The following is a 25,900-nucleotide window of genomic DNA, read 5'->3' as shown; positions in this document are numbered from 1 at the left end:
TGGGATTTAAACTTATGTTTTTTTTGTTTGAAACTTTTGTTTTTAATAACTTTGTTTTTTTACTTTATACCTGATTTTTTAGTCCCAATAGGGTATCTAAATCTGTGATGATTTATTTTATGCACTGCAGTAATACAGAATTGCAATATATAGTAACAATCACAGTCTGCTATAAAGGTCCAAACATAGAGAAACGCCAGTAAAATAATAATGCAAAAAAATTAAAAAACCCCACTATGCATAAAACCAACCTACATATATAAAAGCTAAAAATTAGAAACTCCCATATCTGGAAAGACAGAAAACGTACATTACTTCCATTTCAGCCCTGGGAAAGGATATCTACAATAACCCAGCAGATCAAGCTTATATATTTCTAATATGCTCCAAGTCTATTCCCTTCCAAGACCCCCTACAGTACCCTCAATGGTTCATAGCCATGTGCAATCTCAGAACATTTTCCATGTACATATGATAATCCTGACTACCACAAAAATGATTAAATTTAATTAAGACTATGTACCAATTAGCTAAATTTATTGTAAGCTGGCAAGCAATATCTTGCATGATTCACGTTTCAGATGACATTCCTCTTCCTGCCTTACATTATATGTTGCAATATTAATCTGTCCACATATTACATTAATGATCACAATTACTTTTTATATATGGACATTATTACCTAAGTCTCATTTAACGCTTACCTCTTCATATCAATATCTTTCCCTCGTTTTGTACAGTACACCTTACTGAGAAGCTCCTCTGAGGGTACGGGAACAACCGCACTGTCCGCACAGTACCAGCTCGCATCTGCTGTGCAACGTTTCAGAGCCTCAGTTACAGTATGGACGTAATCTGCGCTATTATGGCCCAACTCTGAAATATGACAAATTCTAGAACGATTAGGCAACTACATACTGTGACTACAAGAAAAATAAAGCTATATAAACCTATATACATTGCGGTATATTATTTATTGATGTAATTGCTCCTTAGTGGCACAAATACATTGAAAAGAATAGTGCAGGCCGAATAGTCTATTCACTGAACTCCAAAATCTCTTTTAAAAAATAAGTACCTAAAAATTTCCCTCAGATTAGTGGAGGTAAGACCCCATACACCATACTGCACCAGTATTAAAAATTATGCTCCACTGTGTCCAACAAATAATCTGGGAAAAACAATCTGTCATGTGTAAATAGCCATTGATCATATTGATAGTGAATATTAAAGATCAGGATCTGTGTTTTGTATGAGAATTACCTAACAGCAAAAAGACCCGAAGTAACAGCATCATATTTGGTAGCTAGCAGTGTCATAAATGCCTACAATGCGGTTAGTTTGGGTTATGACACGTGTTGTAATGTGGATCAGAAAATATAACCGCTATAAGGTTGCGTGAATTAGCCATAAGTATGTATGTAGGCAGCGTCTGATGTGCTTACCAGTGAATAGGCTAGCTCCTAGGTTACAGCATATTTTCTTGCCAGAATAAAAAATAAATATATATGTATTTGTATATAATTATGTATAATAAAATGTTAATAAGAGATTACACGGTATTCACATGGTATGGTCAGATTGTGTTTTTTTTGCTGCTATTTTCCATAAATTGCGATTTCCCTTATAGTGTAAATATACCCTATTTCACTGTAAATGACTGGAGTAGATGTCAAGTTTTAGAAATGTGAAAGGTTCATACCTCAGGTTATCACCTTTTCACTACTAGTATCTTCTTTTAAGTGATATAAGTAAAGGTTTTTCTACTGCGGATGTGTGTGCAATAAGTCTGCTGCATATTACAGTAGATTTCACAAAAAGTCATGCTGCAGTGTAAATGGACCAGCGCTGCAGACTTAAAATGTGCGTCAATTTACTGTATAAAGTGGACGTTGCCGTAGATTTCACCCTAAGCAATGCAAATTTAAAGGGAACCTGTCACTAGAAATAATGCTATTAACCTGCATATATGGGGTTAATCTGGAGGTTAATAGCGTTAGTATGCAGCCCGGCACCTGCACTTAGACGAAGGCCAACTGTCACTTGCTCTGCATTGAGGCCGGCTGTCAGTCAGGGCCGGGGGCGCGGTTACAGCCGCCACTCTGTACTCTCAGAGCGGTGACTGAACCAGCTCCGCTCCAGTGACTGAAACCGAATGCTGGAGGGGAAAATAGAGTTTTAATCATCTCCCTGCTGCATTCGGCTGCATGCAGGCGCCGGGCAGCATAATAACGCTATTAACCTGCAGGTTAACCGTATATCTGCAGGTTAATAGCGTTATTTCTCGTGACAGGTTCCCTTTAAAGTAGATTTTCCACTGCAGAAATTCTGCAGCGTAAAAGTCCCTTTACAATGTAATCAAAAAAGTTTACCTGAATTTTTTTTTTTCTAGAATATGATTACTGCAGCAAAAAGAGACCGAAAAATGTGGTTCAACCCTTTTTCCATGTGACATACATGTACGCTAGGTGCGGACGTATAGAACAGGCTGAGCATCCGCCTCTAATAGCAGCTAACAAAGAGCACCAGTTAACGCTGTGTAAAGGGAATCTGTCAGCACAGAATGGTGCAGAGCACCTGTACTTGATTTATACAGTCATTCTGTGCTGACAGACTCACTTTATCCACTGAATGCTGCAGTCTCTAATAGCAGAATTTAAGTGGCGCAATTGAGTCTGACCTATAAAAATTAACCCATACATTAAAAGACAAAAAGAAAAATAATCAAAATGCCAGAATTTATGTTTCACTCGTCAAAAATGAAATGAAAAGCAATCAAAATGTCTTATGTACCTAAAAATGGCATTAATAAAAAATTACAAACCCAAACACAGGTCCATCAAAAAAAGAAAAAAAAAGTTGAAGGATAGTGAGAGAATGGTGACACAAACCACTTTGTTTTTAATAAAGTTCTGGAAATTTTTTAAAATCTCTAAAATATAAAGATGACTATTTCACATCACCATAATTTTATATGGTAAAGTAAATGGTGTCATTCAAAACTACAACTCGTCCCGCAAAAAAAAAAGCCCTCAAATGGCTTAGTAAACAGAAAAATAGAAAAACTATGGCTATCGCAAGACGAAGAGAAAAAACAAATCTAAAGTGTCTGGTTTAGAAGGGGTTGAGACTTGCAAAACCTTTTTGACTATCATTTGCCGTATGTTCAGTTCCAATTGTACCTGGAGATGATCAGCGGAGTAATCAGAGATGGATTAATTATAATAAGGAGCCAACCTCATTGAAAAGACTGTACTGGTTAGATATACTGTAGTCCACCTTCCAGACTGTTGGAGAAAGGTCAAATTAACGCCAACAGAAAGGAAGGCTACAAGAAGCCACATCGTGCCACTTATCTGAGTCATTGCTTTTAATACATTTAAACCTAGGTAGAGAGCATATTTCATACATAACAAACCTTTCATAGAGAAATTTTCCAACATATTTAAAGCCATGAGGACAATGATTCCTTGACTGTTGGGTGGGATTTCCCAAACTCTCACACTCTAATGAAACGTAAAGAAAAAAAAAGTAGACTGAATATTACAGTGATATTACAATAACTAGACAGCTAGATATACTGGACAGGTCACACAGCGAAAACTAAGAACTGAAATATTTAGTCATGTTATTCCAATTATTATGTAGATTGGCCTAGTACAAGGTCATCTACTATGTGATGCTCATCAGTGTCCATTGCAGCTCTATACTAATACATGCAGTTGTGGAGTATTTATTTATTTTATTCATTTATATAGCGCCATTATTCTGCCACCGATGTATGTGAGTGAGATGTGTTTGAGGGATAGGAGTATGGATCTCTGTACAAGCAATGGCAGATAGTGCTACTCGCTACCCTTTCCTCCTATGCTTGACCAGCTGCACGTGGTTAATCCAGGAATGACCATGCAGTGATCGGCTTTAACCAATTTTATTCACATTACCTTGGTGATATGAAATAAGATGTCAGGGAAGATGAAGGGACGAAGAAGAGGCAGAAAATGGAGTGTGGGGAATAGAGGTAACAGGAGAATTCGCTCTTCAGTCCTGATGCAGAAAGAATGTAAGGAAACAAGATAGGAGGAGTTGTAGAGAGAGAAGCATTATAGGGAATCACAGCTATAATACATGAACATCATATTATAACAATGGCTAGTACATGGCAACAAAGGACAACAAATACTGTACTATACTATCCATATATGATAAATGACTGAATTAAGACATATGACATTAGGCAAATGTCCCTGCAATGGCTGAAAGCCTTTGTAGACGATTAGCTGAACATCACAGCCATCATATTCAGCAGCGCTTTACATACATCATCATCATCACTGTCACCATTGGGGCATGCAATCTAAATTCCCTATCAGTTTGTCTTTGAAGTGTGGGAAGAAACCAATACAAACATGGGGAGAACATACAAACCACTGGGCAACCCTGCTGCCTACAGTTGAGTACATCTTTTTCATCTCTTTGCTATGACAAATCTGTTCAATCTTTCCATATAGTAACGATATATGATCCTGTGTGTTAGAATATCTCTATGGGACATCTCCACCCTTAGCGATTCGAATATATTGTTATAAAGCTCGGTTTTCCTGTAAGATGTATCGTGTGAACATTTTTTATTATGTCGGTGTCATTTCTGATGACTACAACATTCTTCCTCTGACACTTTATCTTTATTGTAGTTTTCTGATAATCTATACTTATCAGGGAACAGAATACCCCTATAGATAATGCTCAAGGTCTATAGATAACAGTACGAGAATTCCCTTTTTAAAGATATTTTTATCCAGTCAGTCACCATATAGTGTGATAGTGTCTCGGTCAATCATTTACCTCTGAAAGCTTTACTAACAAATACAAGAGCTGCAGGAAAATAAAAGAAATACTGTATATTTCGGATTATAGGATGCAGTTTTTCCTCCTAAATTTGGGAGGAAAAATGGGGTGCGTGTTATAATTCGAAGGTATCTTACCGAGGAGAGGGGAAGAAGGGCGGCGCAGTGGTGCGGGGCACAGGAGCCAGGGTCGCTGCTTCAGGAGGCCGGTGACTGCAGGAGTCGGGTGATGCTGCAGGCGCTGGGCTCTCAGAAGAGGTCATCGGCGTTCCCTTACTCGTAGATTTCCATGTGGTGGGCTTCGGGAATATAGTCGCCAAAGGTGGCGCATACGCAGATTGAGATATCAGGAGACGAGATCTCGAGAAAGGAGCAACGCCCCACTCCTGCCGCCACCAGCCTCCAGCCTCCAGAAGCAGCAACCCTGGCTCCTGTGACTCCGTTCCACCGCTGCCGCCGCCAGATGAGTTACCGTTAGGAAAAAAAGTAAATAAAATGTCTTTGGTGCGTGTCTTATGGTCTGGTGCGTTTTAGTGTCCGCAAAATATGGTACTTTGCTAATAAATCAGGGAGTGTGAACATGTTAAGTATTTGCGGCAGACATTTCTGCACTAGTGATGAGTGAACATGCTCGGATAAGAGGTTATCTGAGCACACTCGGGTGCTAACTGAGTATCTTCGGCGTGCTCGCAAAATAGGTTTGCGTCACCGCGGCTGCATGTCTCATGGCTTGGGTGCTAACCGAGTATCTCTGCGTCTGAATGACAAACAGGCAATCCCTACAAGTCTCGTGACTGTTTAACAGCTGTGAGACATGCAGCCGCGACGATGTGAACCTTTTTGTGAGCACGGCAGAGACACTCAGTTATCACCCAAGCGTGCTCGGATAACCCCTTATCCGAGCATGTTCGCTCATTACTATTCTGCACGAAAAACAAGTCTCTTGGCAAAAAAAATACAGCATAAAATGTGCATGTTTTTGACGAATTTGCATTTTTTTATTACTGTTAATTTCTTTTCCAAGCATTAGAATGGGTGATAAATGATACAAAAATGCTGAAAGAATTGAAACGGCTTCAAATATGGCAGGAAAAAATAAGCAACGTGTGCATGAGACTTGAAGAGACTCATTCACTTTGCTGGTACTAGGAAATGCGTCTCTTTTTGTGGCAAAACTGAGTGGGGGAAAAAAAAAAGCAACAAAAATGCAGCAAATACTTTAAGCCTACCACAAGATCATTTCACACAACGAACGAGTGTTTAGCTCCTTTGTCATGTGGCTGGCAGCCTGTTTATACCGAAAGATTATCGTGAAACTAGCACTTCTAGCTATGTAAATGTACCTTAAGTCTAGTACTCACAACATTGCAGTAGGATACTACAGCAATCATTTTAGTAGACCTCTATAACAGGTCCTAATTGGATATATTACATGTCAGAGATATGACGGGTGACTAATTAGTTGGTTTTGTAGATGTAGGTGATACTGTGACTCAGATGACTTCCACCCAATCCAAAACTATAATCAGAGTTTTTGCCTCCTGGTCAGTGCTAACCTTCAATTATTCTCCAGGGAAATTATTGAATGGCACTTAGCTGCTATGTTGCGTTCACATACATTCCCATGGTTTTCTGTTCTCAGAGCAATCAAGATGGGTGTGTTTGTCTCATTTGGCTGGATGCCAAGGTTAGATTTGGCTTAGGTATTGTGGGTATGGTAAGCGGTTATATAGTATTTGTTCTTCTATATTAAATGTTACCTATAACACTAGAGATTAAATACAAAAGATACACTTGTATACATATTAACTAGTGCATCACTAGCCCCATTAGATACTTACAATTAGTAGGGGAAAAACACTTAAGATCAGGCAGCCATTGTAAAACTTAGGGCAGACAATCCCACATAGAGGATGACAGCAGGACCTACTTGCTATTTACATGCACTACTCTGGTCCGCAAGTCGGACCAGACTAGAACACGCTGCCATTTATTTCACACGGACCTAAGGTGCACGTGAAAAAAAGCTCATGTAAATTGTGGGTCCAGATGGTGTTCGTTTTTTTCACAACACATAGACTGAAAACACATTTGATTGATTGTACCCTTACAAGTGATGGCATATCAAAGGGTGGTCAGTGGTAATCTGACTGTCTGCCCCCCCACCTCCCCTCCCCCGATCCTCAGAATGGATGACCGCAGTACTAAATAAATGTGATGTCCATCCATGTAATTATTTTCACAAATTGTCCAGTGTACTCTCCCCTTTCGGATCCTCTTCTAATGCTGCTTGTGTCCTCCGCTGGTCTCGGTACTCCACATGTGAGAACTGAAGCCACTCGTAATGTAACTGAGCCAGGATTACAAGTGGGGCCGCTATGAACTGGTCTGATGGTATGCTTTAATTCAGGAGTGGTCAGCCTCTAAAGGTGCTACTGATTCTTCACAATGTCTCTGTCACGGATGTGTCAGATGTGGCAGACAGTCGCTCTGCAGCTGACTGCAGAAGATCACTTCATTTGGCATTACAGATGACTCGTTAAATCTGTCTTTCCTTAGGACCCAGAGACTACCTCCCTCCTGCTCTGATTGACACCCTGGCCTGGATGTTTAAATACTTTCAGCTTGCTGCAGGGGGGTGGGGGGGCGGTGATATTCACACGTTCCCTTGTGAAGACTTGGAGCAATTGTAGTTGGCTTACTTCCTCTCTGGTGTTTTGGAGGACGTTTGGCGAAATCTCTCTGAAGTTTGCTCAAGCTAAGTTTCTTCCCCCTGTATTTGTCTCCCTTGCTGTCTTTAGTTTAGTGGGGACTGACCAGTGCTCACCCCCCCTTCCCTAACCAGGGCCTAGCTCTAGGGATTTACAGGGCTTAGGTTTCCTGTTTGGCAATTGGTGATGAACCAATATAGGGATGATAGGGGAGACAGGGTGATATTAGATCAGCCTAGGGGTCTCCACTCCCCCTTTCCCTAGTGTCTGGGCTCCCTTCCCCTCATCCCTTCGGGTTGCACTTAGTCTTTCCTACACTGTGTGTGACAGTCTCCTTGCATAGCACACATTGCCCCACCTGCTGCGCAGAGAACTAAAGCAAAGCCGAAATTACATGAATGAATGGTCAGGAGTGCCACAGTGTAGAAGGGGCATCTGCTCATTCACTCCTGGGATTGGAGGAATTTCCTGGAAGACTGACCTCCATTATGCAATATTTTGCTGATATCTCTAAAGCATCGTGGAAAGTAATGGCACTATATAAACTAGTGAAATAAAGAAATAAATAATTTGGCAATATGCTAAATATATGAATACCCCTTTCAGAACAACAGAGAATAGAAAGCTAGAAGATAGTAAATGCTGATTCACATTATACAATTTTATGTGGGGCAGGGTTAGGAAACAAAAGTTTCTGCTGTTTTCCAGTAACAGCCAGCTTCTGCCAATGGTCCCATGTCTGGCACTGTTGCTCCTTCACTAGAACTTACCATATTTTTCGGACTATAAGACACACTTTTTTCCTCCAAAATTTTGAAGGAAAGTGGGGGGTGCGTCTTATAGTCCGATATACATAAATACTATGGCTGTGGGTGGTGAGGGATGTGGGGGAAGCGACAGTGGCAAAGTAGTGGGGCAGAGGAGGCAGCAGCCGCCTGCTGCAGCCTACACTGTGCCCGCTACTAAAGAAAATGAATATTCACTGCATCCCACGTCCATGGACGTGGGGAGCAGTGAATAATAATTTTCCTTAATAACCGGCACACTGTGCCTGCAGCGCGGCTCCTGGCCCCCTTCATCCCTGTATTTATGGCCCCCCTCATGCCTCATCCCTGTATGCATGCCCCCCCCCCCCTCATACTTCATCCCTGTATGCATGGCCCCCCTCATCCTGGCCTTCATCCCTGTATGTATGGCCACCCTCATCCAAGTATGCTTCGCACCCCCTGATCCCTGTCACGCTGCACAGAGAAAAAATAAAACTTTCATACTCCCCTCCTCTCTCCCCCAGTGCTGTGTCTCGCTCTGTGCCGAAATAGTCTCGGCTCCCCACGCCGGGACTACGTGCGTGGTGAGCAGTGACTATTCACTCTCCCCAATAGCCCGCACACTTTAGCTGCAAAGCGGCTCCTGCTGCGCTCGGCTGTCAGTGTGCCCGCTGTAACATCCCTGGCGGTGTGCTGGCATGGCTTACCACCTCCCACCATGCAAGACCGCCATCTTACCTATCAATCCAGGCTGCACATTTTGCCCCAGTACCTGCTGTGTCTCTTGTCTGATTGCTTAGGGCGGCGGCGCGGCTGATTCTGCCTGATTCTTATAGTTACTGTGTGCGCACTCCTAATGCCTCCCCAGCCTATTGCTGTGAGTCACTGGATACTTAAACCCCCTCCACCCAGTAGGGGGTGCCCGAGCAACACTTTCATTCAGTTTGTTCTGTGCAACTGAGTTGCCAGGTCCTGTCCTGTATCGTGTCTGTTTCCGCCACCCTGGGGGCTGTATACCCAGGCCTGTTGCCTGTATCTGTGACTTCTATAATAATAATAATAATAATAATAATAATAATAATAATAATATACTGTTTCCGCCACCCGGAGGCTGAGTTCCCAGGCTCGTTCCTGTATCTTGTTCCTGGTTCAGTTCCTGTCTGAACAGTGTCCTAGCCCGTTACCCGTTTGTCTCTATGTCCGAACCTTCCCTTTTCCTGCAGTGTCTGAACCTGCACCTAACTCCAACTCGTTGTCTCTGTACTTCTGTTTGTGAGTTTTGTGTCCACTCGCTACTTCATTGTAAGTACCTTGTGTGTATCTGGCTCTGCTTGTCCCGTTTCCCTGCCTCCGTATCTACCTCCTGTGTTCTAACTATCTTCCTGTATTTTCCAGTCTGTTCCATGTGAACAGTGCCCTGTCCTGTCTGCCTGCACCTTCTGCTCTGCTTGTTCACCGCACCTGCGGTTTCGCTCCGCTCTGCTTGTTCACCGCACCTGCGGTTCCGCTCCGCTCTGCTTGTTCACCGCACCTGCGGTTCCGCTCTGCTCTGCTTGTTCACCGCACCTGCGGTTCCGCCCTGCTCTGCTTGCTCACCGCACCTGCGGTTCCGCTCTGCTCTGCTTGTTCACCGCACCTGCGGTTCCGCTCTGCTCTGCTTGTTCACCGCACCTGCGGTTTTGCTCCGCTCTGCTTGTTCACCGCACCTGCGGTTCCGCTCTGGTCTGCTTGTTCACCGCACCTGCGGTTTCGCTCTGCTCTGCTTGTTCACTGCATTGGCGGTTTAGCTCCGCTCTGCTTGTTCACCGCATCTGCGGTTTCGCTCTGCTGTCCACCGCACCTGCGGTTTCGCTCTGCTCTGCCCCGCTTGTCCTCCGCGCCTGCGGTTCTGCTCTGCTAGTCCACCGCACCTGCGGCTCCGTTCCTGTGTCCCAGTCTGTACTGGTCCCTATCCTGCCTGCGTTCCTACATGCCAGTGCCCGCCTGTCTGCATGCCAGCCGTGCCTGCCAGTGCCCACCTGTCTGCATGCCAGCCGTGCCTGCCAGTGCCCACCTGTCTGCATGCCAGCCGTGCCTGCCAATACCTACCTGTCTTCATACCAGCCGTGCCTGCCAGTACCCACCTGTCTGTATGCCATCCTAACCTGCCTGTTCCTGCATTCCCCGGTGTGGGTCAACAGCTGTGACCGGGGTCTGACCTGGAGTAGCACCTGGTCCCTCTGCTTGGTTCCTCCCTAGTTCACGGAGTCGACTGAGCAGCCATGTGACCTTGGTCGGACCGAGTTGATACTTAGTTACGCGCCTCCAGGCACTCCTCGGTTCATGGTCCAGTGGGATCACTAATCATGCTCATGCCAGTCAGTCCGGGCGTGTGCGTAACACCCGCTATTAAAGACCATGAATATTCACCACTCCCATGAGTGTGGTGAAAATTCATGGCCTTTAATAGCGGGCATGCTGACCACTGAGCGCAGCATTAGCCGCGCTGCGGCTACAGCGTGCGCGCTATTAGGGAGAATGAACGGTCACTGCTCACCACGCAGGCAGTCCCGGCGTGGGGAGCAGTGACTATTCCGGCACAGAGCGGAACACCGCACTGGAGGAGAGAGGAGGCAAGTTTTTTTTTTTTCTGTGCAGCGTGACGGGGATCAGGGGGTGCCAAGCATACCTGGATGAGGGGGGCCATACATACAAGGATGTGGAGGGGCCGTACATACAGGGATAAGGCATGAGGGGGGCCATACATACAGGAATAAGGCATGAGGGGGGCCATACATACCAGGAAGAGGAATGAAGGTACCATACATAAGAAGAGGGATGAAGGTGCCATAAATACCAGGATGGGTGTGAGGGGGGCCATACATACCAGGATGAAGGGTGCCATACATACCAGGAAGAGGGATGAGGGGGCCATGCATACCAGGATGGGGGATTGCGGTGCCATGCATATCAGGATGGGGATGAGGGCCACATATAACAGGAAGGAGGGGGCCATATATACCAGGATGGGGGATATTACCAGAATTGGGGGACAATACCCCTATAACAGTGTCAGCAGCAGACCCCCTCCCACTTAACAAAGCATCATGACTAGTGTTGAGCATTCCGATACTGAAATATCGGGTATCGGCCGATATTCGCGGTATCGGAATTCCGATACTTAATTCCGATACTTTTACAATATCGAATACCGGAATCGGAAGTTCCCATAATGCCTGCGCTCTGCCGTTTCTCTGAAGGGTGACAAGCTGGATGGCAGCGCTCAGCTGCGATCCAGCCTGTCATCAGAATGCCATCCCAGCGTGGGAGAATTCTCCTGATTGTTTAAAAGCCGGCGCGCGGTAAAAAGCCGCCGGCTTTTAAACAATCCTGATCCTGCTATTTAAATTGCCCTACTGTGTCCCCAATAAATTTTAAATACATGTCATTGGTGGCCAGTGGTTGCCTACAATAAATTAGTTCATACATTACCTGTCCCCGCCGATCGCCACCTAAAATAAAGTAAAAAATAAAAAACTACACCTATACTCACCTAGACACCTAATTCCCCGAAGCCATCGATCTCCTGTAATAAAATATAAAATAATAAACCACAACCTTATCCTTACCCCTCCGTAGTAGTCCACGAGTGTCCCACGAAGATCTCCAGTTCAGAGCAGCCACATAGAATGTGACCGCTCTGAACCGCTGCCGCCGCTAGAATGACGGGGCCGTAAAGCAGCCCCGTCATTGCATAAGCGGGTTCACCGGAGTTCAGGCAGCGCTGCTCCGGTCAACTCCTTTACAGCCCTGCTGTATCGTGAGAAATTCCCACGGTACAGCAGTGCCGTAAAGGACGTCTCGGAGCTGCGCTGCCTGAATGCACTCCGGTGACCTCAGTCAGTGGCTCCCGCTGCCGGGAGCGGACGTGCTCCCGGCAGCGTGAGCTTACAGCAGCCATGCACAGCTGTCACCATCTCCAGATGTGACAGCTGTGCATGGGAGATCAGCGCAGGAACGTGGACAGGTAACTATTTTTTTTAGTAAACTAAGAATTTAATAAAATTGTGTGTTTTATTTCAAATAAATTATTTTTTTCTGGGTGTAGTGTGTTTTTCTTTTTAACACTTTGTAGGTTAGTAATGGGGGTGTCTTATAGACGCCCATCATTACTAACCTGGGCTTCATGGCAGCTGGCGCTGACATGAACCCCAGCCCTATTACCCCCTGCCACCGCACCAGGGCAGCGTGGAAGAGCGAGACTAAGTGCCAGAATTGGCGCATCCTATGGATGCGCCATTTCTGGGGCGGCTGACGGCTGGTGTTTCTAGCCTGGGAGGGGGCCAATATTTATGGCACCCTTCCTGGGCTATTAATATCAGCCCCCAGCTGTCTGCCTAGCCTTTGCTAGCTATTAAAATAGGGGGGACCCCACGTCATTTTTTTGGGGGGGTTCCCCATTTTAATAGCTAGTAAAGGCTAGGTATTCAGCTGGGGGCTGATATTAGTAGTCTGGGAAGCTCCGTGGGTATTACCCCCTTCCCAGGCTTCAAACATCTTCCCCAGCCGTCTGCTTAATCTCCGCTAGAGACTAAAATTATGGGGGATCCCACGCCAATTTTTTTTTTAAATAAATCCTTTATTTTAACACTAAATGACATTTGATGAGTTAATAAAGATGCAGTCCCTAAATTATTATTTATTTTTTAATTAATTTTTCCCAAAAATTTTGACGTGGGCTTTGCTATATTTTTGTATGCCAGCCAGGTACAGCATCCAGCTTCTATGAACGCGCCATTTTCCGGGGTGGCTGCGGACTGCAATTTGCAGCGGGGGGGGGGGGGCCAGAAAGCTTGGGTCTCCCTGCGCTGCAGATTCCAGCCCCCAGCTGCCTAGTTGTACCTGGCTGGACACAAAAATAGGGCGAAGCTCCACGTATTTTTTTTTTTAATTATTTCATGAAATTCATGAAATAATAAAGAAAAAAAGGGCTTCCCTATATTGTTGTGTCCGGCCAGGTACAAATAGGCAGCTGGTGGTTGGGGGCAGCCCGTTCCTGCCTGCTGTACCTGGCTGGACACAAATATAGTGCAAAGCCCCACGTCAATTTTTTTTTAATTATTTCAGGAAATTCATGAAATAATTAAAAAAAAATTGATGTGGGGCTGCGTCCAATATTTGTGTCCAGCCAGGTACAGCAGGCAGGAACGGGCTGCCCCCAACCACCAGCTGCCTATTTGTACCTGGCCGGACACAACAATATAGGGAAGCCCTTTTTTAAAAAATTATTTCATGAAATAATTAAAAAAAAAATTGACGTGGCGCTTTGCACTATATTTGGGTCCAGCCAGGTACAGCAGGCAGGAACGGGCTGCCCCCAACCACCAGCTGCCTATTTGTACCTGGCCGGACACAACAATATAGGGAAGCCCTTTTTTTCTTAATTATTTCATGAATTTCATGAAATAATTAAAAAAAAAAATACGTGGGGCTTCGCCCTATTTTTGTGTCCAGCCAGGTACAACTAGGCAGCTGGGGGCTGGAATCTGAAGCGCAGGGAGGCCCAAGCTTTCTGGGCCCCACCCGCTGCAAATTGCAGTCCGCAGCCGCCCCGGAAAATGGCGCGTTCATAGAAGCGCCATCTTCTGGCGCTGTACCCAACTCATCCAGGGCCCTGGTGCGGTGGCTCACTGGGTAATAAAGGGGTTAAGGCCAGCTTGGCATTATCAGCTGGCCCTAAGCCCGAAATTCATGGGGTCACGCCAATATTAGACATGACCACCATGAATTTCTAGTAAAGTATTTAAAAAAAACACAAACACCCAGAAAAAAGTCCTTTAATTGAAATAAAGACACAATTCTTTATTGTTCTAAATTAAACTATACTTACCATCACGCCCATTCCAGCTGAAGCCAACGATCTCCTGCAATAAAAGAAAAATAATAAACCAACCTCATCCTTACCTTCCCATGGATCCCACGACAGCTTCAGCTCTGCTACATCGAGATGACAGGCTGGAACGCAGCAGAACGCTGCCAGCCAGCTTGCCATGCCGCAGAGACTGAAAAGCGCAGGCATGCTTGCGCTCCTCAGTGTCTCTCTGACGGCATAAATATGAGCCGAGTTCATGTCCAATGAACTCAGCTCACCTCATGCACGTCACTGACAGCGTGGGGAAATTCTCACGCTGAAGCGCTGAGTGCAGGAGAATTTTCCCACGCTGTCAGTGACGTGCATGAGGTGAGCCGAGTTCATTGTCGGCTCATCTGGATACCGTCACAGAGAGACACTGAGGAGCGCAAGCATGCCTGCGCTTCTCACTGTCTGCGGGATGACAGGCTGGATGGCAGCGTTCTGCTGCGGTCCAGCCTGTCATCTCGATGTAGCAGAGCTGAAGCTGTCGTGGGATCCATGGGAAGGTAAGGATGAGGTTGCTTTATTATTTTTCTTTTATTGCAGGAGATCGTTGGCTTCAGCTGGAATGGGTGTGATGGTAAGTATGGTTTAATTTAGAACAATATAGAATTGTGTGTTTATTTCAATTAAAGGACTTTATTCTGGGTGTTTGTGTTTTTTTTTTAACTTTCACTATGGGGTTAGTAATGGGGGTGTCTTATAGACGCCTCTCCATTACTAACCTGGGCTTGATGTCAGCTGGCATTATAAGCTGACATCAACCCCAGCCCTATTACCCCACTGCCACCGCTACAGGGCAGTGGGAAGAGCGAGGCTAAGTGCCAGAATTGGCGCATCCTATGGATGCGCCATTTCGGGGGCGGCTGACGGCTGGTGTTTCTAGCCTGAGAGGGGGCCAACATTCATGGCTCCCTTCCTGGGCTATTAATATCAGCCCCCAGCTGTCTGCCTAGCCTTTGCTAGCTATTAAAATAGGGGGGACCCCACGTCACTTTTTTGGGGGGTCCCCCATTTTAATAGCTAGTAAAGGCTAGGTATTCAGCTGGGGGCTGATATTAGTAGCCTGGGAAGCTCCGTGGGTATTACCCCCTTCCCAGGCTTCAAACATCTGCCCCAGCTGTCTGCTTAACCTCCGCTAGAGACTAAAATTAAGGGGAACCCCACGCCAATTTTTTTTTAAATAAATCCTTTATTTTAAACACTAAATGACAAGTACAGTAATCAACACTATCACTGTACTTCATATATATGTGACTGACATGTTTCTATCTATCTAATCTATGTGTGATCCTCTATTCCTTCTATTCTAAATTGTCGGGTACAGATGCTGAATTGCCGGCCGGCTTTCTTAAAGAGACGGTGCATGAAAACACTATTATTTTTTTATATAAATCCTTTACACTAAATGACAAGTACAGTAATCAACACTGTCACTGTACTTCATATATATGTGACTGACATGTTTCTATCTATCTAATCTATGTGTGAAGCTCTATTCTGCCTGTTATAAATTGTCGGGTACCGCTGCTGAATTGCCGGCCGGCTTTTTTAAAGAGACGGTGCATGAAAACACTATTATTTTTTTATATAAATCCTTTACACTAAATGACAAGTACAGTAACCAACACTGTCACTGTACTTCATATATATGTGACTGACATGTTTCTATCTATCTAATCTATGTGTGAAGCTCTATTCTTTCTGTTGTAAATTGTCGGGTACCGGTGTATGCGCTGATGAATTGCCGGCTTTTCGCATACATTCTACATTATTCTTAGTTGTTTTACTTCATGTAGAATTAACCTACAAGGAAAGAAAGGGTTTATTTTCATTCCGATATTAGTGTCCCATTGACTTGCATTGGTTTCCGGTATCGGAATCGGCGATATCCGATACTTTTTGAGTATCGGTCCGATCCAATCCGATACGATATTTCCTGATATCGGAAGGTATCGCTCAACACTAATCATGACCACATTTTTGGCTTAAATTTTTTTTTCTATTTTCCTCCTCTAAAACCTAGGTGCGTCTTATGGTCCGGTGCGTCTTATAGTCGAAAAAAAATACTGTAGTGATTTTCTCTAATCCTCGTCAACTCAATATTATTTCAGATCTTCAAGATTACAAATGCAACAATGTGTAACAGATGGTCATATAGATACCTTGTACGTGGTGCAAATTGGTTGTACTTCTTCGGTCACGTGATTGGACAAGTCAGTTAGGTCCAAAAGCCCACCATTATTCTGTACAACCTGGACAATGGCTTGGGCAATTCGGCCTTCATAGAAACCTTTCTTACCATTTTTAGACAGTTCCTATAATGACAGTAAGAAAACTGGTAAAATATTTGGTCCATTTGTCAGTAGAACGCAAAGCTTGAGGGTTCTGCACATTATCTACATACTGTATTTGAACAATTTAATCAAAACAAGCACATTTTTTCCAGGAGGAACTGACCATAATACGTGCCACTTTTCTCCTGGAGGCATCCTCACCCTGGAGGATGAATTTTGGCTCTTTAGGGCCATCAATTGAAGGTAGGGGCCCTATACAGTAAATCAATATATGACTTGGTATATTTAGAGTCCTCTAAAAAAAGGAAAGACCTCCATCCATTTCCAGTTGTTTTGGGGGTTTTACCGGTTATCAGTGAAGAGCAAGGTCCTGGTTGACTGGGTGAGAGGCCTTATAGCACAAAAGAGACAGATTTCTTCCCCTGGAGAGGAGCCGATTTGTGTACTGATTGCTTACAACTCGCCTGAAAGCAGTCTGTAGTCTTCACATCACAGAAAAAAGTGGCCATATGTACTAACACCAGGTCACAATACTAATGCACTACAGGACTCAGCAGCCCCATGATAAAGACGGAGGCAGCACTGGTGCAAAATACTGATGAAACAACCACAGGCACACCGACCATTCATGGAGGGGGTGGTTGTCTAGCCTCTTAAATGCACACAGATAAGGCTTGCATAGGGCGCCAGGCACACAGGTATGTGTAGTGCACAGTGTCTGGCTTACAGCTTAAGCCCATAATATTATATGACGCTGCCCTACAAAATATGAAAAAATGTGCCAAAAAATATAAAAAATAAAATAAAAAAAAATGAGGTACTGGTCGATAATTTGGCTAAAATATGCCAGCTCGCTACCCACATGAAGAGTCCTTATTGTCTTTTGAGTACCAACACTAAAATTATAAGCAACTCACGTATCAGTGTGACTGGTGCCCTATACATGCCTTATCCATGTGCATTTATAATGCAAGGCTCCCACCCCCTCCATGAAGTTAGGCATGTTAGTGATTGTTTCCTTAGTGTTTTGCACCTTTGCCGCCTCTCCATCATGGAGGCTTGCTGAATCCAGTAGTGCATTAGTATGGTTTCCTGGTGTTAATAAGTACAGCTGACTTTTTTCTGTGAGGTTTTTTGAATTTTAAGTGCTTTTTGGCAAGTTGTGTGTAATCTTCACAAGACTTCACAATACTTTTATCAAAGACCTCTTAGTCAGCCAACCAGTATCTTATGTAGCACTGATGAGGGACAAGAACCCCACAATAGCTGTCTGTAAAGGAGTGTCTTTTTTTTCTTAAGAAGACTCAAATTTTGCTAAATATCCTAAGTCAGACATTGATGTATCGGGTAGCTACCTCTAATAGTAGCACTAGAGAGCCAGCATTCTTCCTCCAGAGAGCTCTATTTAATGTTTTATACGCTAAATGCTTCTATTATTTCTCCTAGAAATGGAACAATAAATTGACAACTAAGTGCTGTCTTTAGTATGTCCATACATAATCAGGCAATCAGTGCTGTTTAAAAAAGGACCTTTTCCTGGACTTTTTCATTTAAACCAGGGTTGTCAAACTTAAAGACACAGGGGGCCAAAATGAAAAACTTAGACAAAGTCGTGGGCAAACCAGTATACAGTATAATGGGCCCCACATAGTCCTCCATACAGAATAATGGGCCCCACATAGTCCTCCATACAGTATAATGGGCCCCACATAGTCCTCCACACAGTATAATGGGCCCCACATAGTCCTCCACACAGTATAATGGGCCCCACATAGTCCTCCACACAGTATAATGGGCCCCACATAGTCCTCCACACAGTATAATGGGCCCCACATAGTCCTCCACACAGTATAATGGGCCCCACATAGTCCTCCACACAGTATAATGGGCCCCACATAGTCCTCCACACAGTATAATGGGCCCCACATAGTCCTCCACACAGTATAATGGGCCCCACATAGTCCTCCATACAGTATAATGGGCCCCACATAGTCCTCCATACAGTATAATGGGCCCCGCATAGTCCTCCATACAGAATAATGGGCCCCGCATAGTCCTCCATACAGAATAATGGGCCCCGCATAGTCCTCCATACAGAATAATGGGCCCCGCATAGTCCTCCATACAGTATAATGGCCCGGCATAGTCCTCCATACAGTATAATGGGCCCCACATAGTTCTTCATACAGAATAATGGCCCCATATAGAAGGTGTGTCGGTTCTGGTGTCGAGGGCCAAATATAACCACATTGCGGGCCAGATTTGGACATGTATGATTTAAACCAAGTACATCTTCCAATTGCTGCTGCTCCACAGATTCTGGAACATTTTTCTTCTGTGCCCAAAGTTATATCCTCCTAGTAATAATGGTGCAAAATGTCCCTTCAACGAACTAACCATGTTTTGATTGGGCAGCATCAGAGACAAAAAAGCAAATGACCAGAGACATTCTGCCGTATTCGTCCAATTGTTGAAAGGAAAATTCTCACCATTGTTACATTTCTAGGAGGAATAACAGAGAAACTATTTAGAATATGAAACAATCAATAGAAAAAAATCCAGGGAAAGGTCCTCTTTAAGTACAGAGTAACATGGTTGTCAATGTAATTGACGCGCCCCCTGGGCCATGTTAGGGGAATACCCGGAGCCGGATCTGTTGGGGATAGTAGTCCTCGTGGCGGTGACCCGGTCCGTGCCCAGGGTGTCAAACTAAGTGGCGATGTTTTTAGTGGCAGATGTGATATTGTACGACTACGCCACCCGTTGAATGCGGTTACGAAACCGCCGCTGCAGGGCAGACCGCTGAGGCCGGTGGTACGGTCGTGCAGCGTGGATGGTATAACCCCCAACGGGAGGGGTATGGCCTCAGGGCAGCGGACGTGGATGATGAAACACTCAGAGACGGTGCGGTGTAATTCAGGGTCTTTACTGGTGGCAAAGATAGACCCTCCCGGAGTACTGGCTAGCGATCGGGGCCTGGTCAGTCCGTGAGCAGATGGGATCTCCCCTGGCCAGGCGGAGTTGTAGGCCTCCCCAACTAATTGTACTCTTCTGGCTACCTTGCTAGAGGCGGGTAAAAGTAGCCCACGTCCCTGAGTGTACCGTGTGGTGCTCACCCGTATGGCCGGTGACTCGGGGCCTTCTGGTAGCTTCCGCTTCACGACGGCGGTGCTGGTCCCTTGCGTGTGACCGTGCCTTCGGGTTTCTTGGCCAGAGGACCTGAAATCCCCTGCCGGTCGGTTTCTGCTGCTGGGTAAGGATTAGTCCCCACAGCCTCGGACTCCGGGTCCGGTGAGAACTCTTCAATCAGGGCGAGCTCTACAGCTTCCAGCCCCTGACCTCTTTTAGCACGGCTCCCACAGAGCTCCTGATCTCTCTTTCCCTATAGCTGCCTCACTCCAGACCAGACTGTGTCTCTGTCTGGGACTCCTCTTCTTCTCTTTCTCTACTCTCTAACCCTGCCTCAGCCCCAGTTTATATAGGGGAAGTTCTTCCCCTCCCAGGACTGGGCAGGAGGTGTGGCATTGCTTAGGATTCCTGACCAGGAGACCTCCCACCTGCTCTCAGACGTAATATTGCTATTACTGTGGAAACCAGACCCCTGGGGTGCCACATTCCCCCCTAGTAAAATTTAGTACTCCGGGACTAACCATATTTTTTTGAAAACATAACAAGTTATAAACAGAAACAGTACAATAAAGAAAACCACATTAGGATGGTCACGGCGTGTCCGCAACCGGGTGCAGTTTTTGAAGAAAACAAGGGTGTCCATTTCACCAAAGAACAGGGAGCCGTAACCAGGTAGGGGTCTGTCCTACCCCGAGTCTTTAACAGTCTTAGTCCTTTCCTGGGTTACGCTCCAAACATATATACAAAGGATTCTGGATAATCCATAAAAGACACCTATAAAACAACTAGAAATACATAATTATTTACAAGCAACTATAAACAGGTACATACAAATAAAACAGTCTAAACACTTTAGATCCTCCAACGTACGGGCAACTGGCCTTTAGTGGCCCTAGTAGACCTACGGAGCTGACTGACTGGTCCTAAGCTACAGGGTGTAGGAGCTGTTGAAGGTAAGCTGGGCAGCTGTCTACGGACTCTTTGGCTCACTAGGGGCACGGCAGGCTCACTATAAGCAGAGGGTCGATTCTCCTGGTCTGCTTGTGTGGGGTCTTCTGCCTCCTGGACCGGCTGCGCTTCCAGCTCTACCTGTTTTTCCGTAGGAACTTGGGATGCCGGCTGGAGGAAGGTGAGGACGGGTACCACAACAGCGCCATTCACTTGTGCCCAAGACCGAGGGAAGTCTCCGAGTACAGTACTGACCATCTCTTCCCTTTCCTCTGCGGGTCGAGGGTTTTCTTGATCTTCTTCAGGGTTTCGTAGCTTCTCGGGACACTTCTTCAGGTGATCTCAGGAAACAATGGCTGTGGTTTCTCCTCCGTCCTTACTGATTGTGCAGACTTTTGAGTTCTCATGGCTTGAGGGCAGTACGGTGTACGGGTCCTTCTCCCACTGGTCGTCCAACTTGTGGAGCCGTCTCTTCCTTTTCAAGACCTGCTCTCCAGGTACCAGGGGAACAGCGGGAGCATACTGGTTGTAAGTCTTCTCCTGTCTTTCTCTTGCTTGACAGAGACTTCGCTCAACGCTCTCCTGTACTTTCCGGTACTGCTGCTGCCTCTCTGTGTCCCAGTCTGCTTCTGGTGAAGTGTCCTCGGGTGTCAGGACTCCCATATCCAGATCAACAGGCAGGTTACCAGGTCTTGCTCTCATTAGGTAAGCCGGGGTACAGTTGGTAGAACCTACAGGGATGTGGTTGTATAGGTCCACCAGATCAGGCAGTTTCTCAGGCCACAGACTGCGTTCTTCCAGGGGCAATGTTTTCAGAAGGTCTATCACCACCTGGTTCATCTTCTCGCAGAGTCCATTGGTTTGCGGATGATAGGGTGTTGTTCTCATCTTCCGGCAGCCATACAGGGTGCAGAACTCCTGGAAGACTTCTGCTTCAAAGGCAGGTCCTTGGTCCGTCAGCACCTGCTCTGGGTATCCGTGTGGACGGCAGAAGTGCTGCTGGAAGGCTCTAGCTGCTGTTTGAGCCGTTAAGTCCTTGACGGGGACTACAACCAAGAACCGGGAGTAGTGATCCACGATGGTTAACGCATAGACGTAGCCACTTCTGCTGGGGGTCAGTTTTACATGGTCCAAGGCTACCAGTTCCAACGGCTGCCTGGTGACGATGGACTGCAGGGGAGTCTTCTGGCTGGCACGGTCCTTCCTTCTGAGGTTGCATGGGCCACAGTCTCTGCACCACCTCTCGATGGTTCCTCTCATGCCTACCCAGTGGAACCGCCCGCGCAGCAGGAACTCCAGCTTCTTCCATCCGAAGTGCCCAGCTCCGTCATGGTATGCCTCCAGTACCATAGCCGCGTCTCTTCTCGGCACCACCACTTGCCAGATCAGTTCATGCGTCCGGGAGTTAACCATTCTGCGGCACAACTTCCCCCTGTAAAGGAACAGTCGACTCTTCTCAACCCACAGTTGCTTGGTTTCCTCCGGAGCGTCTGGGTCAAGGCGGGCATCTGGCTGAGTCAGCATCTCCTTCACCAGTCGGACAGCGGGGTCACTGTCCTGCGCTTCCGCCCAGTTGTAATGAGGTAAGGGGTTAAACGTAGCGGATTGCTTACCCCTTACATGGTGGGAATACTGGATAGTCCCATGACGGTGGAACGCGGGGAGTTCAACTTCTTCCAGTTCCTCTGGATCTTCCCCTACGTCCGGTAGGTTTGGCATTCTGGACAAGGCATCCGCGTTGGTATTGGAGCGTCCTGCCCGGTATTTGATCGTAAATTCATAGTTGGACAGACGGGCCATCCATCTCTGCTCCAGGGCACCGAGTCTTGCAGTGTCCAGATGTGTCAACGGGTTGTTATCCGTGTACACGGTGAACCGGGAAGAGGCGAGGTAGTGCCTAAAGCGTTCGGTGACTGCCCACACCACTGCCAGGAACTCTAGCTTGAATGAGCTTTAATTCTCAGGGTTTCTTTCGGTGGGTCGTAGTTTTCGGCTGGCGTAAGCAATTACCCGTTCTTTCCCCTGCTGGATCTGGGACAGTACGGCTCCTAGCCCGGTTACTTGCGTCGGTGTAGAGGATAAAGGGCTGGCTGTAATCAGGGTACGCCAGGATTTCATCCCCCGTGAGGGCCATCTTCAGCTGGCGGAAGGACTCTTCTTCCAGCTTCTCCCATCTGAAGGGCGGCTTCTGGTTCTTGGCCTTCCTGGACTGACCTATCAGGAGGTCCTGCATAGGAGCTGCCTTTTTGGTGAAACCGGGAATGAATCTTCGGTAGTAGCCTACCAACCCGAGGAACTGCCGTACTTCCTTTACGCTGGAGGGTCTTGGCAATTCATTAATCGCGGTGATCTTATCAGGGTCGGGAGCCACTCCGTCAGCACTCACCACGTGTCCCAGGTACTGCACTTTTGGTTTTAGCAGGTGACACTTCGACGGTTTCACCTTCAGACCGTAGTTTGCCAGGGCTTCAAAACACTTCCGCCAGGTGTTTCAGGTGGTCCTCGTAGGTTTTGGAATAAACTATAACATCGTCCAGGTACAGCAGGACCGTCTCAAAGTTCCGGTGTCCCAGACAGCATTCCATCAATCGTTGGAAGGTTCCTGGTGCGTTGCAGAGTCCGAACGGCATGCAGGTAAACTCGCTAAGTCCCATCGGGGTGGTGAATGCGGTCTTCTCCCGGTCCGCCTCTGCTACAGGAACCTGCCAGTACCCGCTAGTGAGATCCAAAGTGGAGAAGAAGTTAGCAGATTTTAAAGCAGCCAAAGACTCCTCTATCCTTGGTAAGGGGTACGCATCTTTGTGGGTGATACGGTTGATTTTCCGGTAATCTACACACATTCTCATGGTGTTGTCCTTCTTTTTAACCAAGACTAGTGGAGCTGCCCAGGGGCTACAGCTATCCCTGATTACTCCAGCCTCCTTCATGTCTCTAAGCATCCCCTTGGCGTGTTGGTAATGTGCAGGGGGTACGGGACGATACCTCTCCTTTATGGGAGGATGGTCTCCCGTGGGGATGTGGTGTTCTACCACCTTTACTCACCCGAAGTCTAGCAGGTGTTTACTAAACACTCTCTCGTACTCTTGAACCACCCGATAGACTCCCTGTTTCTGGTGTGAGGGAGTGGAGTCAGTACCCAAATGCAGTTGCTGACACCAGTCCTTCATTTGTTGTTTAGAGCCGTTACCTTCCTCTGGATGAGATGGAGGCAAGGGTTCCACGGACTGTACAGAATTTTGGTTGATGGTATACAATTTGGCTAGCGTAGCATACCGGGGCAGGTACACTTCCCTCTTCCCGATATTTATTATGCGAACGGGCACCCTCCCATGGCGTACATCAACCACCCCCCGTGCCGTCAAAATGGTGGGCCTACTATCTGAGTAGACTGGTTCTACCATTGCCTGGTAATCTCTACCTCTCAGACCAATAGCTGCCCGGCACCAAATCATCATTTCACTTTTCGGGGGCATGGCAATAGGGAAAGGGTCACACATTCTCACGCTACCAATCTCACCACCGGAGAGTTCCACCTGTTGCCGTCGCATCAGTGCCCGGATCTCTTTTTGGAGCACTCGCTGCTGACCGGAGCTGGCGTTCTTGGCAACCTGCTGTAAAATGAGAATCACCTCTGCAAGACAATTTTCAATCACATTAGTTCCTAGAGTTATCTTTGGGTGACTCTCGCGCTTGTCAATGTCCACAATGATCAGTCCCTGTGCTGCCAGTTCGACTTTACCGATTTTAATGGTCACCTCTTTAAATCCGATCTGTGGCACGGGCTGACCATTGCTGGCGATGATACTCAAGTCGTCGTCAGGGTAGCGGGTTATATCCGAGTCATTCCAGTACTGCTTGAAGAGCACGTACGGGATGGTGGTGACCTGTGACCCGGTGTCAAGTAGGGCACTCATAGGAATGCCATCCAGTACCACAGGCAAGACTGGACGTCCTCCCACGTATTTGTCACGCCAGTTCGATGGGCCTGGTGATCTTATTCCTGGGGGTTGGCCCTCTACCCCAGGTTGTGCCAGTTTAAAGGACAGTACCTTGCCATATGTCCGGGTTGATTGCAGCGGCGGCAGATGGGTTGTCCGTCCTCGTTGTATCGGTCGCTGGGTCTTCCTCTGGCCGGTGGGGTCCTCCTTGGTCGGCGCCACGGGATATCCTCCGGTCCGGATGCCAGCTGGATCTTCCCTGGAGTAGAAACCTGTAAAGACTGCACAGTTCGGGTTAGCGCGGCAACGCTTTTAGTTAGCTCTTGGACCTGATGGTGCAGGTCTGTAGCCGGGTCACTGTTTAAAGCCTGCGCATCAGCTCCCACAGGCCCTGCCGACAAGGGCGCCGTCTCCTGGTGGTAAGTGGTAGTAGGGCGTCTGTGGGTCACAGCGCCACCTGGTGCCGGTTCTCGGAGCACCCGGATGGCTCTGTCCTTGAACTGTGCAAAGTCCAGATGAGGGTCCTGTAAGGCCATTGCCCGCAACTGGGTTCGGTGGGCATTGCAATGTAGACCCTCTATAAATTGTTCAGTCAACAACTTGTCTTCGTTTCCCACGCCGTCAGGGTCAGCCTGCTTAATGGCTCTCAGGGCCTCTTGTAGGTTTAATGCATAGTCCCTTATATTCTCATGTGCTCGCTGCTTGCACCCGTAGAATCTAAGCTTGATCTCGGCTGAGGTATGGGTATCAAAGGTGTCCTTCAGCCGGGCTAGTATCTCTGCGACAGTCCTCCTCCTCCCAAGTGGCCAGGACTTTACCTCCCTTTGGGCTGCCCCTGTTAATTGAGCCACCAGGATGCTCACTTTTTGCTCTTCTGTGAGGGGGTACACCTGGAAGAGGCTATCCAGCTTTTCTCTGAAGTCATTTAGGGTATGTGACTCCCCCGAGTACTGGGGTAGCCAGGCTGCCCCCGGGATATAGGGCATGGTGAAAGGCATGACCGCAGCAGCGGTGGCGCTGGCGGTGGCTGTGGCGGTGAAGCTCTCCTCCGTATCCGACATCCTCCTCCCCCCTAGTGGACCGTGGCCTACCTTGCGATGATCCTCTTCCGTAGGCCGCGGCTCCGCAGTGGATCGTCAGGGTTGAGGACCTTCCGTCGCGCTCCTGTGACGTCGGCGTCTGCTCGGCTCCTTCCAGGACCTTACGCAACGTCCGGACGTGAGGCGGGGCTTCAGTTCTCACGCGCTTTCGGAGTCCACGCCCCTCTTCTTCCCGCGCGGCGTCCTCAAGATGGCGTCCAATGGCGGGAAAACTCCACGGATGGCGGGAAGAAGGCAGAAGATGGCGTCGGATGGCGGGAAAACTCCACG

General features: G+C 46.9%; 1 protein-coding gene across 1 annotated transcript in view; it reads right to left on the bottom strand.

Annotated features, from left to right (window-relative positions):
• Nucleotides 1–25,900, bottom strand: part of LOC141259122 (glutathione hydrolase-like YwrD proenzyme) — a 107,921-nt gene that overhangs the window by 27,395 nt on the left and 54,626 nt on the right. Inside the window, exons 6-8 of the mRNA XM_073674640.1 lie at nt 16,384–16,536; nt 3,419–3,506; nt 705–876 (exon numbers count right to left, since the gene is read on the bottom strand). Coding sequence (XP_073530741.1) covers nt 705–876; nt 3,419–3,506; nt 16,384–16,536 — 413 coding nt within the window. The remainder of the gene's footprint in view (nt 1–704; nt 877–3,418; nt 3,507–16,383; nt 16,537–25,900) is intronic.

Source organism: Phyllobates terribilis, unplaced genomic scaffold (genome assembly GCF_046119375.1).
Source record: "Phyllobates terribilis strain yellow unplaced genomic scaffold, ASM4611937v1 Scaffold_3__8_contigs__length_932513732, whole genome shotgun sequence".
NCBI lineage: Eukaryota > Metazoa > Chordata > Amphibia > Anura > Dendrobatidae > Phyllobates > Phyllobates terribilis.
This window is presented reverse-complemented; position numbering and strand designations above follow the sequence as displayed.